The sequence below is a fragment of the Rattus norvegicus genome, chromosome 11, assembly GCF_036323735.1.
Source record: "Rattus norvegicus strain BN/NHsdMcwi chromosome 11, GRCr8, whole genome shotgun sequence".
NCBI lineage: Eukaryota > Metazoa > Chordata > Mammalia > Rodentia > Muridae > Rattus > Rattus norvegicus.
In genome coordinates, this window is record NC_086029.1 from 57,870,502 (window position 1) to 57,886,995 (window position 16,494).

Sequence of the window (16,494 nt, forward strand, 5' to 3'; positions counted from 1 at the left end):
CCCAAGGGGTGCAAGGACCTACACAAGCAGTCAGGGGCAGGACCATTGATTCCTGCCCTCCCCTAGAGCTGGAAGACGGTCTCCTGGAGTGCTGACACACATGAAATCAGAGCACCTGTTCTCAGGAAAGACTGAAAAAACAACCAGGAAAACAGTTCTACAGGAGTGTTGACACAGAGGCCTATAGCAGGGTCAAGTCACTCCCAGAAACAGCAAGACAAGCAAACACCAGTGACAACGCAATGGCTAGAGGCAAGTGCAGGAACCTAAGCAACAGAAACCAAGACTACTTGGCATCATCAGAGCCCAGTTCTCCCACCAAAGAAAATACTGGATATCCAAACACACCAGAAAAGCAAGATTTAGATTTAAAATCACATTTATTGATAATGATGGAGGACTTTAAGAAAGACATAAAGAATTCCCTTAGAGAAATGCAGGAAAACACAACTAAACAAGTAGAAGCCCTTAGAAAAGAAACACAAAAATCCCTGAAAGAGTTACAGGAAAACACATTCAAACAGGTGAAGCAATTAAAAATGGAAATAGAAACAATAAAAAAAGCACAAAAGGAGACAACTCTGGATATAAAACACCAAAGGAAGACACTAGGAGCCGTAGACACAAGCATCACCAACAGAATACAAGAGATAGAAGAGAGAATCTCAGGGACAGAAGATTCCATAGAAAACATCAACACAACTGTCAAAGATAATGTAAAACACAAAAAGCTCCTAGCTCAAAACATTTAGGAATCCAGGACACAATGAAAAGATCAAACCTAAGGAAAATAGGTATAGAAGAAAGTGAAGACTCCCAACTTAAAGGGCCAGTAAACATATTCAACAAAATTATAGAAAACTTCCCTAACCTAAAGAAAGAGATGCCCATAAATATACAAGAAGCCTATAGAACTCCAAATAGATTGGACCAGAAGAGAAATTCTTCCTGTCACATAATAGTTAAAACACCAAATGCACAAAACAAAGAAAGAATATTAAAAGCAGTAAGGGAAAAAGGTCAAGTGACATATAAAGGCAGACCTATCAGAATCACACCAGACTTTTCCTCAGAGACTATGAAAGTCAGAAGATCCTGGACAGATGTCATACAGACCCTAAGAGAACACAAATGCCAGTCCCAGTTACTATATCCAGCAAAACTTTCAATTAACATAGATGGAGAAACCAAGATATTCCATGACGAAATCAAAATTATGCAATATCTTTCTACAAATCCAACCCTACAAAGGATAATGGATGGAAAACTCCAACACAAGGAAACTACACCGTTCAAAAAGCAAGAATATAATTTCCTTGCAATGAAACCAAAGGAGAGACAAACATAATTCCACCTCTAACAATGAAAATAACAGGAAGCGACAATCATTGTTCCTTAATTTCTCTCAACATCAACGAACTCAATTCCCCAATAAAAAGACATAGACTAAAAGACTGGATATGTAAAGAGGACCCAGCATTTTGCTGCATGCAGGAAACACAACTCAGAGACAAAGACAGACACTACCTCAGAGTAAATGGCTGGAAAACAACTTCCCAAGCAAATGGCTAAGAAACACGCTTGAGTTGCCACCCTAATATCGAATAAAATTGACTTTTAACCAAAAGTCATTAAAAAAGATAAGGAAGGACACTTCATATTCAACAAAGGAAATATCCACCAAGTTGAACTCTCAATCCTGAAAATTTATGCTCCAAGTGAAAGGGCACCTATATTCATAAAAGAAACCTTACTAAAGCTCAAAGCACACATTGTACCTCACACAATAATAGTAGGAGATTTCAACACCCCACTCTCATCACTGGACAGATCATGGAAACCGAAATTAAACAGAAATGTAGAAAAACTAACAGAAGTTATGAACCAAAAGGATTTAACAGATATTTATAGAATATTCCATCCTAAAACAAAAGCACATACCTTCTTCTCAGCACCTCATACTACCTTCTCCAAAATTGACCATATAATCACTAACAAAACAGGCCTCAACAGATACAGGAAGATAGAAATAATCCCACGCATCCTATCAGACCACCACGCACTAAGACTAGTCTTCAATAACAACAGTAATGACAGAAAGTCCACTTATACATGGAAGTTGATCAATGCTCTACTAAATGACAACTTGGTCAAGGAAGAAATAAAGAAAGAAATTAAAGACTTCATAGAATTTAATGAAAATGAAGATACCACATTCCTAAACTTATGGGATACAATGAAAGCGATACTAAGAGGAAAACTCATAGCGCTGAGTGCCTGCATAAAGAAACAGGAGAGAGCATATGTCACCAGCTTGACAGCACACCTAAAAGCTCTAGAACAAAAATAAATAAATAAACCCATGAGGAATAGAAGGCAGGAAATAATCAAACTCATACCTGAAATCCACCAAGTAGAAACAAAAAGGACCATAGAAAGAATCAACAGAACCAAAAGTTGGTTCTTTGAGAAAATCAACAAGATAGATAAACCCTTAGCCAGACTAACGAGAGGACACAGAGAGTGCGTCCAAATTAACAAAACCAGAAATAAAAAGGGAGACATAACAACAGAATCTGAGGAAATTCAAAAAAATCATCAGATCCTACTACAAAAGCCTATATTGAACAAAACTGGAAAATCTGGAGGAAATGGACAATTTTCTAGACAGATACCAGGTACCAAAGTTAAATCAGGAACAAATAAACCAGTTAAACAACCCCATAACTCCTACAGAAATAGAAGCAATTATTAAAAGTCTCCCAACCGACACCCCAGGATCCCGCCCCGCAGCAGCTCTCTGCTCCCAGACCCTGTGAGAGAGAGACCCAACCGCCTGGTCAGGTGGGCACTCCTGAGGCAGCAGAGCGGAAGAGACCACCAACACTGCTCACCCCTGCCCACATCCCTGGCCCAAGAGGAAACTGTATAAGGCCTCTGGGCTCCCGTGGGGGAGGGCCCAGGAGCGGCAGGACCCCTGCCTGAGACACCGCCGGAACCTGAAGGAAACAGACCAGATAAACAGTTCTCTGCACCCAAATCCCGTGGGAGGGAGAGCTAAACCTTCAGAGAGGCAGACAAGCCTGGGAAACCAGAAGAGACTGCTCCCTGCACACACATCTCGGACGCCAGAGGAAAAAGCCAAAGACCATCTGGAACCCTGGTGCACTGAAGCTCCCGGAAGGGGCGGCACAGGTCTTCCTGGTTGCTGCCGCTGCAGAGAGCCCCTGGGCAGCACCCCACAAGCGAACTTGAGCCTCAGGACCACAGGTAAGACCAACTTTTCTGCTGCAAGAAAGCTGCCTGGTGAACTCAAGACACAGGCCCACAAGAACAGCTGAAGACCTGTAGAGAGGAAAAACTACACGCCGGAAAGCAGAACACTCTGTCCCCATAACTGACTGAAAGAGAGGAAAACAGGTCTACAGCACTCCTGACACACAGGCTTATAGGACAGTCTAGCCACTGTCAGAAATAGCAGAACAAAGTAACACTAGAGATAATCTGATGGCGAGAGGCAAGCGCAGGAACCCAAGCAACAGAAACCAAGACTACATGGCACCATCGGAGCCCAATTCTCCCATCAAAACAAACATGGAATATCCAAACACACCAGAAAAGCAAGATCTAGTTTCAAAATCATTTTTGATCATGATGCTGGAGGACTTCAAGAAAGACATGAAGAACTCCCTTAGAGAACAAGTAGAAGCCTACAAAGAGGAATCGCAAAAATGCCTGAAAGAATCGCAAAAATCCCTGAAAGAATTCCAGGAAAACATAAATAAACAAGTAGAAGTCCATAGAGAGGAGACACAAAAATCCCTGAAAGAATTCCAGGAAAACATAAATAAACAAGTAGAAGCCCATAGAGAGGAGACACAAAAATCCCTGAAAGAATTCCAGGAAAACATAAATAAACAAGTAGAAGCCCATAGAGAGGAGACACAAAAATCCCTGAAAGAATTCCAGGAAAACACAATCAAACAGTTGAAGGAATTAAAAATGGAAATAGAAGCAATCAAGAAAGAACACATGGAAACAACCCTGGATATAGAAAACCAAAAGAAGAGACAAGGAGCTGTAGATACAAGCTTCACCAACAGAATACAAGAGATGGAAGAGAGAATCTCAGGAGCAGAAGATTCCATAGAAATCATTGACTCAACTGTCAAAGATAATGTAAAGCGGAAAAAGCTACTGGTCCAAAACATACAGGAAATCCAGGACTCAATGAGAAGATCAAACCTAAGGATAATAGGTATAGAAGAGAGTGAAGACTCCCAGCTCAAAGGACCAGTAAATATCTTCAACAAAATCATAGAAGAAAACTTCCCTAACCTAAAAAAAGAGATACCCATAGACATACAAGAAGCCTACAGAACTCCAAATAGATTGGACCAGAAAAGAAACACCTCCCGTCACATAATTGTCAAAACACCAAACGCACAAAATAAAGAAAGAATATTAAAAGCAGTAAGGGAAAAAGGTCAAGTAATATATAAAGGGAGACCTATCAGAATCACACCAGACTTCTCGCCAGAAACTATGAAGGCCAGAAGATCCTGGACTAATGTTATACAGACCCTAAGAGAACACAAATGCCAGCCCAGGTTACTGTATCCAGCAAAACTCTCAATTAACAGTGATGGAGAAACCAAGATATTCCATGACAAAACCAAATTTACACAATATCTTTCCACAAATCCAGCACTACAAAGGATAATAAATGGTAAAGCCCAACATAAGGAGGCAAGCTATACCCTAGACGAAACAAGAAACTAATCGTCTTGGCAACAAAACAAAGAGAATGAAAGCACACAAACATAACCTCACATCCAAATATAAATATAACGGGAAGCAATAATCACTATTCCTTAATATCTCTCAATATCAATGGCCTCAACTCCCCAATAAAAAGACATAGATTAACAAACTGGATACACAACGAGGACCCTGCATTCTGCTGCCTACAGGAAACACACCTCAAAGACAACGACAGACACTACCTCAGAGTGAAAGGCTGGAAAACAACTTTCCAAGCAAATGGTCAGAAGAAGCAAGCTGGAGTAGCCATTCTAATATCAAATAAAATCAATTTCCAACTAAAAGTCATCAAAAAAGATAAGGAAGGACACTTCATATTCATCAAAGGAAAAATCCACCAAGATGAACTCTCAATCCTAAATATCTATGCCCCAAATACAAGGGCACCTACATACGTAAAAGAAACCTTACTAAAGCTCAAAGCACACATTGCACCTCACACAATAATAGTGGGAGATTTCAACACACCACTCTCATCAATGGACAGATCATGGAAACAGAAATTAAACAGTGATGTCGACAGACTAAGAGAAGTCATGAGCCAAATGGACTTAACGGATATTTATAGAACATTCTATCCTAAAGCAAAAGGATATACCTTCTTCTCAGCTCCTCATGGTACTTTCTCCAAAATTGACCATATAGTTGGTCAAAAAACGGGCCTCAACAGGTACAGAAAGATAGAAATAATCCCATGCGTGCTATCAGACCACCACAGCCTAAAACTGGTCTTCAATAACAATAAGGGAAGAATGCCCACATATACGTGGAAATTGAACAATGCTCTACTCAATGATAACCTAGTCAAGGAAGAAATAAAGAAAGAAATTAAAAACTTTTTAGAATTTAATGAAAATGAAGGTACGACATACCCAAACTTATGGGACACAATGAAAGCTGTGTTAAGAGGAAAACTCATAGCGCTGAGTGCCTGCAGAAAGAAACAGGAAAGAGCATAGGTCAGCAGCTTGACAGCACACCTAAAAGCTCTAGAACAAAAAGAAGCAAATACACCCAGGAGGAGTAGAAGGCAGGAAATAATCAAACTCAGAGCTGAAATCAACCAAGTAGAAACAAAAAGGACCATAGAAAGAATCAACAGAACCAAAAGTTGGTTCTTTGAGAAAATCAACAAGATAGATAAACCCTTAGCCAGACTAACGAGAGGACACAGAGAGTGCGTCCAAATTAACAAAATCAGAAATGAAAAGGGAGACATAACTACAGATTCAGAGGAAATTAAAAAAATCATCAGATCTTACTATAAAAACCTACATTCAACAAAACTTGAAAATCTTCAGGAAATGGACAATTTCCTAGACAGATACCAGGCATCGAAGTTAAATCAGGAACAGATAAACCAGTTAAACAACCCCATAACTCCTAAGGAAATAGAAGCAGTCATTAAAGGTCTCCCAACCAAAAAGAGCCCAGGTCCAGACGGGTTTACTGCAGAATTCTCTCAAACCTTCATAGAAGACCTCATACCAATATTATCCAAACTATTCCACAAAATTGAAACAGATGGAGCACTACCGAATTCCTTCTACGAAGCCACAATTACTCTTATACCTAAACCACACAAAGACACAACAAAGAAAGAGAACTTCAGACCAATTTCCCTTATGAATATTGACGCAAAAATACTCAATAAAATTCTGGCAAACCGAATTCAAGAGCACATCAAAACAATCATCCACCATGATCAAGTAGGCTTCATCCCAGGCATGCAGGGATGGTTTAATATACGGAAAACCATCAACGTGATCCATTATATAAACAAACTGAAAGAACAGAACCACATGATCATTTCATTAGATGCTGAGAAAGCATTTGACAAAATTCAACACCCCTTCATGATAAAAGTCCTGGAAAGAATAGGAATTCAAGGCCCATACCTAAACATAGTAAAAGCCATATACAGCAAACCAGTTGCTAACATTAAACTAAATGGAGAGAAACTTGAAGCAATCCCACTAAAATCAGGGACTAGACAAGGCTGCCCACTCTCTCCCTACTTATTCAATATAGTTCTTGAAGTTCTAGCCAGAGCAATCAGACAACAAAAGGAGATCAAGGGGATACAGATCGGAAAAGAAGAGGTCAAAATATCACTATTTGCAGATGATATGATAGTATATTTAAGTGATCCCAAAAGTTCCACCAGAGAACTACTAAAGCTGATAAACAACTTCAGCAAAGTGGCTGGGTATAAAATTAACTCAAATAAATCAGTTGCCTTCCTCTATACAAAAGAGAAACAAGCCGAGAAAGAAATTAGGGAAACGACACCCTTCATAATAGACCCAAATAATATAAAGTACCTCGGTGTGACTTTAACCAAGCAAGTAAAAGATCTGTACAATAAGAACTTCAAGACACTGAGGAAAGAAATTGAAGAAGACCTCAGAAGATGGAAAGATCTCCCATGCTCATGGATTGGCAGGATTAATATAGTAAAAATGGCCATTTACCAAAAGCAATCTACAGATTCAATGCAATCCCCATCAAAATACCAATCCAATTCTTCAAAGAGTTAGATAGAACAATTTGCAAATTCATCTGGAATAACAAAAAACCCAGGATAGCTAAAGCTATCCTCAACAATAAAAGGACTTCAGGGGGAATCACTATCCCTGAACTCAAGCACTATTACAGAGCAATAGTGATAAAAACTGCATGGTATTGGTACAGAGACAGACAGATAGACCAATGGAATAGAATTGAAGACCCAGAAATGAACCCACACACCTATGGTCACTTGATTTTTGACCAAGGAGCCAAAACCATCCAATGGAAAAAAGATAGCATTTTCAGCAAATGGTGCTGGTTCAACTGGAGGGCAACATGTAGAAGAATGCAGATCGATCCATGCTTATCACCCTGTACAAAGCTTAAGTCCAAGTGGATCAAGGACCTCCACATCAAACCAGACACACTCAAACTAATAGAAGAAAAACTAGGGAAGCATCTGGAACACATGGGCACTGGAAAAAATTTCCTGAACAAAACACCAATGGCTTATGCTCTAAGATCAAGAATCGACAAATGGGATCTCATAAAACTGCAAAGCTTCTGTAAGGCAAAGGACACTGTGGTTAGGACAAAACGGCAACCAACAGATTGGGAAAAGATCTTTACCAATCCTACAACAGATAGAGGCCTTATATCCAAAATATACAAAGAACTCAAGAAGTTAGACTGCAGGGAAACAAATAACCCTATTAAAAAATGGGGTTCAGAGCTAAACAAAGAATTCACAGCTGAGGAATGCCGAATGGCTGAGAAACACCTAAAGAAATGTTCAACATCTTTAGTCATAAGGGAAATGCAAATCAAAACAACCCTGAGATTTCACCTCACACCAGTGAGAATGGTTAAGATCAAAAACTCAGGTGACAGCAGAGGCTGGCGAGGATGAGGAGAAAGAGGAACACTCCTCCATTGTTGGTGGGATTGCAGACTGGTAAAACCATTCTGGAAATCAGTCTGGAGGTTCCTCAGAAAATTGGACATTGAACTGCCTGAGGATCCAGCTATACCTCTCTTGGGCATATACCCAAAAGATGCCTCAACATATAAAAGAGACACGTGCTCCACTATGTTCATCGCAGCCTTATTTATAATAGCCAGAAAATGGAAAAAACCCAGATGCCCTTCAACAGAGGAATGGATACAGAAACTGTGGTACATCTACACAATGGAATATTACTCAGCTATCAAAAACAACGAGTTTATGAAATTCGTAGGCAAATGGTTGGAACTGGAAAATATCATCCTGAGTGAGCTAACCCAATCACAGAAAGACATACATGGTATGCACTCATTGATAAGTGGCTATTAGCCCAAATGCTTGAATTACCCTAGATCCCTAGAACAAACGAAACTCAAGACGGATGATCAAAATGTGAATGCTTCACTCCTTCTTTAAATGAGGAAAAAGAATACCCTTGGCAGGGAAGGGAGAGGCAAAGATTAAAACAGAGACTGAAGGAACACCCATTCAGAGCCTGCCCCACATGTGGCCCATACATATACAGCCACCCAATTAGACAAGATGGATGAAGCAAAGAAGTGCAGACCGACAGGAGCCGGATGTAGATCGCTCCTGAGAGACACAGCCAGAATACAGCAAATACAGAGGCAAATGCCAGCAGCAAACCACTGAACTGAGAATAGGACCCCCGTTGAAGGAATCAGAGAAAGAACTGGAAGAGCTTGAAGGGGCTGGAGACCCCATATGTACAACAATGCCAAGCAACCAGAGCTTCCAGGGACTAAGCCACTACCTAAAGACTATACATGGACTGACCCTGGACTCTGACCTCATAGGTAGCAATGAATATCCTAGTAAGAGCACCAGTGGAAGGGGAAGCCCTGGGTCCTGCTAAGAGTGAACCCCCAGTGAACTAGATTGTTGGGGGGAGGACGGCAAGGGGGGGAGGATGGGGAGGGGAACACCCATAAAGAAGGGGAGGGGGAAGGGGGATGTTTGCCCGGAAACCGGGAAAGGGAATAACACTCGAAATGTATATAAGAAATACTCAAGTTAATAAAAAAAAAAAAAAGTCTCCCAACCAAAAAGAGCCCAGGACCAGATGGGTTCAGTGCAGAATTCTATCAGACCTTCATAGAAGACTTCATACCAATACTATCCAAACTATTCCACAAAATAGAAACAGACAGAGCACTACCAAATTCCTTCTATGAAGCCACAATTACTCTTATACCTAAACCACACAAAGACTCAACAAGGAAAGAGAACTTCAGAACAATTTCCCTTATAAATATTGATGCAAAAATACTCAATAAAATTCTTGCAAACCAAATATAAGAACACATCAAAATGATCATCCATCATAATCAAGTAGGCTTCATCCCAGGAATGCAGGGATGGTTTAATATATGAAAATCCATCAATGTAATCCACTATATAAACTGACTCAAATATAAGAACCACATGATCATTTCATTAGATGCTGAGCAAGCGTTTGACAAAATTCAACATCCCTTCATGATAAAAGTCCTGGAAAGATCAGGAATTCAAGGCCCATACCTGAACATAGTACAAGCCATATACAGCAAACCAGTAGCTAACATCAAACTAAATGGAGAGAAACTTGAAGCAATTCCACTAAAATCAGGGACTAGACAAGGCTGCCCACTCTCTCCCTACTTATTCAATATAGTACACGAAGTCCTAGCCAGAGCAATTATGAAAGGAGGTCAAAGGGATACAAATTGGAAGGGAAGAAATCAAAATGTCACTATTTGCAGATGTACTTAAGTGACCCCAAAAAGCTCCACCAGAGAACTACTTAACCTGATAAACAACTTCAGCAAAGTGACTGGATATAAAATTAAGTCAAACAAATCAGTAGCCTTCCTCTACTCAAAGGATAAACAGGCTGAGAAAGAAATTAAGGAAATGACACCCTTCACAATAGTCCCAAATAATATAACATATCTTGGTGTGACTTTAACCAAGCAAGTGAAAGATCTGTATGACAAGAACTTGAAGTCTCTGAAGAAAGAAATTGAGGAAGATCTCAGAAGATGGAAAGATCTTCCATGCTCATGGATTGGGAGGATTATTATAATAAAGATAGCCATTTTGCCAAAAGCAATCTACAGATTCAATGCAATCCCCATCAAAATTCTTAATCAATTCTTTATAGAGAAAGAAAGATCAATTTGCAAATTCATTTGGAATAACAAAAAACCCAGGATAGCAAAACCTATACTTACCAATCAAAGAACTTCTGGGGGAATCACCATCCCTGACTTCAAGCAGTATTACAGAGCAATAGTCATAAAAACTGTTTGGTATTGGTACAGAAACAGGAAGATAGATCAGTGGAACAGAATTGAAGACCCAGAAATGAACCCACATGCCTATGGTCACTTGATCTTTGACAAAGGAGCTAAAACCATCCAATGGAAGAAAGACAGCATTTTCAACAAATGGTGCTGGTTCAAATGGAGGTCAGCATATAAAAGAATGCAAATCGATCCATTCTTATTACTCTGTACAAAGCTTAAGTCCAAGTGGATCAAGGACCTCCATATCAAACCAGACACTGTCATTAGGACAAAACAGCAACCAACAGATTGGGAAGAGATCTTTAACAATCCTACATCTGATAGAGGGCTAATATCCAAAATATTCAAAGAACTCAAGAAGTTAGACTCCAGAGAGTCAAATAACCCTATTTAAAAAATGGGGCTCAGAGCTAAACAAAACATTCTCAGCTGAGGATTATTGAACTGCCAAAAAGCACCTAAAGAAATGTTCAACATCCTTAGTCATCAGGCAAATGCAAATGAAAACAACCCTGAGATTTCACCTCACACCAGTCAGAATAGCTAAGATCAAAAACTCAGGTGACAGCAAATGCTGGCGAGGATGTGGAGAAAGAGGAACACTCCTCCATTGTTGGTGGGATTGCAAACTGGTACAACCAGTCTGGAAATCAGTCTGGAGGTTCCTCAGAAAATTGGACATTCCACTACCTGAGAACCCAGCTATACCTCTCTTGGGCATATACTCAAAAGATGCTCTAACATACAACAAAGACACATGCTCCACTATGTTCATAGCAGCCTTATTTATAATAGCCAGAAGCTAGAAAGATCCCCTTCTACAGAGGAATGGATACAGAAAATGTGGTAATCTACACAATGGAGTACTACTCAGCTATCAAAAACAATGACTTCATGAAATTCATAGGCAAATGGTTGGAACTGGAAAATATCATCCTGAGTGAGGTAACCCAATCACAGAAAAATACACATGGTGTGCACTCATTGATATGTTGATATTATCCCAAATGCTTGAATTATCCTAGATGCACAGAACACATGAAACTCAAGAAGGATGACCAAAATGTGGATGCTCCCACTCTTTCTTAAAAGGGGAAAAAATATCCATAGGAAGGGATATGGAAGCAAAGTTTAGAGCAGCAACTCAAGGAATGGCCATTCAGAGCCTGACCCACATGTGGCCCATATATAATATACAGCCACCAAAACTAGAGAAGATTGATGAAGCTAGAAAAATGCATGCTGAAAGGGACTGGATATAGATCTCTCCTGAGAGACACATCCAGAGCATGTCCAATACAGAGGTCAATGCTAGCAGCAAACCACTGAACTGAGAATAGGACCCCCTTGGGGGGAATTAGAGGAAGGATTGAAAGAGTTGAAGGAGCTTACAACCCCATAAAAACAACAATGTCAACCTACCAGAGCTTCCAGGGACTAAACCACTACCGAAAGACTGACCCAGGGCTCCAAATGCATATATAGCAGAGAATAGCCGTGCTGGGGCACCAGGGGAAGGGGAAGCCCTTGGTCCTGCCAAGGTTGGACCCCCAGTGCAGAGAAATATGGGGGGGGGCAATAAGGAGGAATACCTGTATGGGAGAGGGGGAGGAGAGGGAATGAGAACTTATGGACAGGAAACCAAAAAGGGGAATAACATTTGAAATGTAAGTAAAGAAATATGTCTAATAAAAATTTTAAAAAAATTAAAAGGAGCCAGACAGTGATGACTCATGCCTTTAATCACAGCACTTGGGAGGAAAAGGCAGGTGGATCTCTGAGTTTAGAGTAAGCCTAGTCTACAGAGAGTTTTAAGATTTTAAGATGGCCAGAGAAAAACCCTGTCTCAAAAGAAGGAGGAGGATGAGGAAGAGGAGGAGGAGGAGGAAGAGGAGAGGAGGAAAGAAAAACAAAAGAAGGAAAAGAAAAAATAAATAAAATGAGAGAATGACATTTGTAAAAAGCCTATAGTTAAATGAAGAAATTCAAATAAATGAGATCTACTTTTTCGCAAACTTATCAGACATCAAATTTAAAAAGGAGCATTTAGTACTCCTCAATGCTTCTTAGTTGAGGGCACTTTGTAAACCAGGGAGAGCATGCTTAGTCTGGATGTCGCTCTCCATCAACTACAGATCATACCTATAAACAGGAAGCAGTGTCACTCATTTTTATAGAAGAAAGAAAGAAAGAAAGAAAAAAAGAAAGAGAGAGAGAAAGAGAGAGAAAGAAAGAAAGAAAGAGAGAGAGAGAGAGAGAGAAAGAAAGAAAAGAAGGAAGGAAGGAAGAAAACAAAGTTCAGTTGCGCTCCATGGTGTCTTACACCAACAAAGCAAACAATTACAATTACATAAAAATTTGTGCAGAAGTGTTTGAAATGGTTTTATTTATACTTGCCAAAGCCAGGACGTGATAAAGATGACCTTCAATAAATAAATGGAAAATGAACTCTGGTAAATCCGCAAAGCGGGATATTATTCAATTATTATCTCAAAATGAACTTTCAAGCATCAAAACTATGTGCTTACAACTTATAAGCATATTGCCAAATCAACCTGACCAATCTATATGATGCCAATACAAATTTGGAAAAGAAAAAGTATGGGGATTCCAAAATGATGTTTGTCAGGAGTTGTGAATGGGGGGCGTGAATAAGTTGTTCTAAATGATGCTGTAATAGTTGGTGAGTGCCATTATACATTCACCAAAGCCCAGTGCACAATGAATGCACACCACGGTGAACTCCAATTAAACCATGAGTTTGTTAATGATACACCAGTGTGGGCACACCAATCGTAGTAAATGAGCTGTATTAATAAAGATGTGAATGCTAGGCAGTTTGGGGAGCTTTGTGCTGACCTTATATGGATGGACATCCTGCTAAATTTTTCTCTGAACCTAAAACTACTCTAAAAATAAATTCTATTGATTTTAGAAACACATTTAAATCTATACATAAAAATTGTATTCTGGGAACTGGGGGCAGTTCAGCAGTTAAGAGCACTGGCTGCAGTTGCAGAGAAACGTAACTCAGTTCCCAGCACCCACAGAGTCCCCACAGTTCCAGGGGATTCAATGCCTTCTTCTGCTTTTCAAGAGTGGTAGGCACACATGGTCTTTGTGCATAGAGGCAGAAAAACACTAATACATAGAGAATTAAAAGAAAGAAACATTTTCTACAAAGATTACTTGCTACTCTTGTAGAATATCTGAGTAGTATTCCCCGAACCCACATCTGGCAGCTCACAACTATCTAGAACTCTGGCTCTATAGGATCAAACACCAACTTCTGGCCACTGCATGAACCCACACACACACACACACACACACACACACACACGCACGCACGCACGCACATGTATAAATTTTTAAAACTTTAAATGATATTTATAAGATTTTGCTGTGTGAAAATAAAAACTAATTAAATGTGCCTGCCAACCATCACAAGAAAGGTTGCTAAGCATGGTACACCTGTTGCTTTTTGCATCTCTGGGAGCACAGTGCCCTTAGAAGGAAAGATTGATACAGGGTCAAGATTTCAGAGTTTCATCACATCATGGATGGAAGGATGGAGGCATGAACATAGACATGGAAGTCTTATGCTCAATGCCTGGGCAGATTTATTCAAAATAACTTAAAGATTAAAACAATCCAAGTACTCACTATTTATAAAAAATGAGTGGGTCAGTAGGACAGTGTAGGAAAACCTATCAAATGGAGGCTGCTAAGAATGAAGATGCCTGTTTCTTCTGATAGTGTTCATAGCACCATCCAGCTCTATGAAAGCTGGCCAGTAAGGGATGAAGCTTCCAGGTCAGTAACGGGTATCACCATCAAGTACTAGAGAGTAGCCGAGAGCAATGGCAATGCCTGTAATGATTGCTTAGCTCGAAGGAAATGTGTGTATGGTAGTCCCTCAAGGCTTAGGGATCATTATGGAAGAAAACTAGCAGTGGTAAAATGACTACAAGGAGACATTATCTTTTAAACAGAGCAGGGAATCTGCACATATGAATTCATGTCCTCATTCCCTTTCCTCCCTCCAAACCTTATTACATACCCTTCCTTGCTCTCTTTCAAGATCATGGCCTCTTTTTTCATATGCACACAATACATACACACCATATACACATGTATATATATTCATATATATGTATATATTTCCAAATACATAAGTACAGTCTGTTATATAAGTACAATGTTACTTGTCTGTAATTGTTTTTTAATTATTTCAAAAATGCTTCCTTTTCCTTTTGTTGACTTCTTTTTGAACAGTATCTCTTGAATTTATAAAGGATAAATAGAGCAAAATAACACAACGTAGAAGCAGATTCCTTAATGGTTGGCCCTTTCCTCTTCCCTGTAGAGGACAACTGAGGCAGCTGGATATTCCAAGCCACTTAAAGTTAAAATCCAAGCAGTGTGAATCAACTCATTACATTGCCCGCTATCCCTGCCCACCACTAGTAAGTCCTTCGTGTCCTCAGTCACTTTACAGTTTCACTTCCAACCTAAAGTCCTACACAAAAATTCTAGATCTGTGATCCCCCTTCTTAATGTAAAAGAAGAACCTATTCCTATGTACCATTTGATAGCCCTCAAGTATAATTAAGGCTGTAGCATCCTTAAAAGAACGAGTAATACACTATGCCATGTTATAGAAACGTAAAACATTACACACATAAAATGGTTTGGCCTGATGTTAAGTTCTTATTTTTAAAACTTTAGCGTAGAAGACAATGACAAGGAACCGAACACTCAGATAATAATGGAGCACGGGGAAAGGCAGTCAGATAACGGGGTGCCAAGGACAATTGTAAGTGTTCAACGAGCATCTGTTGACCAAATGAATGGATGTGTAATGGGACAGTCCCAATCAGTTCATTATCAATCTCTACACTGAGCTTACTAATATCACACCCATATCATGGCTGTTGAACATACAAAATGTGAAAAGCGTACAAGTGTCTGAAGTTCAATTAAACAATGCAAGAGACATAGTATACAATTGCACGGCAGAAGACATGAACCCAAGGATAAAATTGCTTAAGACAAAAGTCGTGTGGGGCCACTGAGAGAAGGGTCTCTGTTTGCAAGGTAAGCAAATTACAATAATGAAAAATAAAAATTATACTTAACATATCCAGTCACAAAATAGTGTTTACAAGTACTTCAAAATATCAAAATATTTTCTCTTACAATAATGTATACTTTTATCTTAATTTATATTAATATGACTAAACCTTTTTCTCGCTCTTAACTTGGTTCATTTCTATCTAAATTGTCACTTTTTTTAATATAAAAGCACACACAAATGTGAGGGTTTGAGTACCATAACCTCAAGGGTTTGGATGCCTGCTTACCTCGGGCTTTAAAATACTTCACATGGTTTGCCACAGCCTCTGCAACAGTGTCACTGGGGCAAATTCTTACTCCATTTGGGAACAGAATAGATCGTCGCCTTCTAAGCGGCCACCTCCTTCCAGTCTCTGTGGCATCCAAAAGCTGTCTCTTCCTGGTAGGCAGGGAAAGGTCTGTTGACTCCTTAGGTGAGAGGACAGCAACTGCATGCATGCGGTCTTGTATCTCTTCTGCAGGAAAGATGCTCTGTTAGTACAGAAAACAGACTGGGAGCATAGCCCCGGGCTTCCAGGGAAATAGAGACCCCATACAAGTGACAGCAAGAGAAAAGCTCTTGTTTGCACCACATTGAACATATAAAGACAATGCTCAGAACTCATGCGTGTATGCATATGGAGGGAAGAATATTCAAGCTTTTTCCCATTTGGCTAGTAACTCTTTAATTCAAGATTGTTTTTAAAATCAGACACCAAATTTCAACGCAAG

General features: G+C 39.6%; 1 protein-coding gene across 1 annotated transcript in view; it reads right to left on the minus strand.

The window, feature by feature from the left end:
- Nucleotides 1-16,494, minus strand: part of Impg2 (interphotoreceptor matrix proteoglycan 2) — a 99,537-nt gene that overhangs the window by 82,588 nt on the left and 455 nt on the right. Inside the window, 1 exon segment of the mRNA NM_139088.3 lies at nucleotides 16,011-16,238. Within this exon segment, the coding sequence (NP_620788.2) occupies nucleotides 16,011-16,238 (228 nt within the window).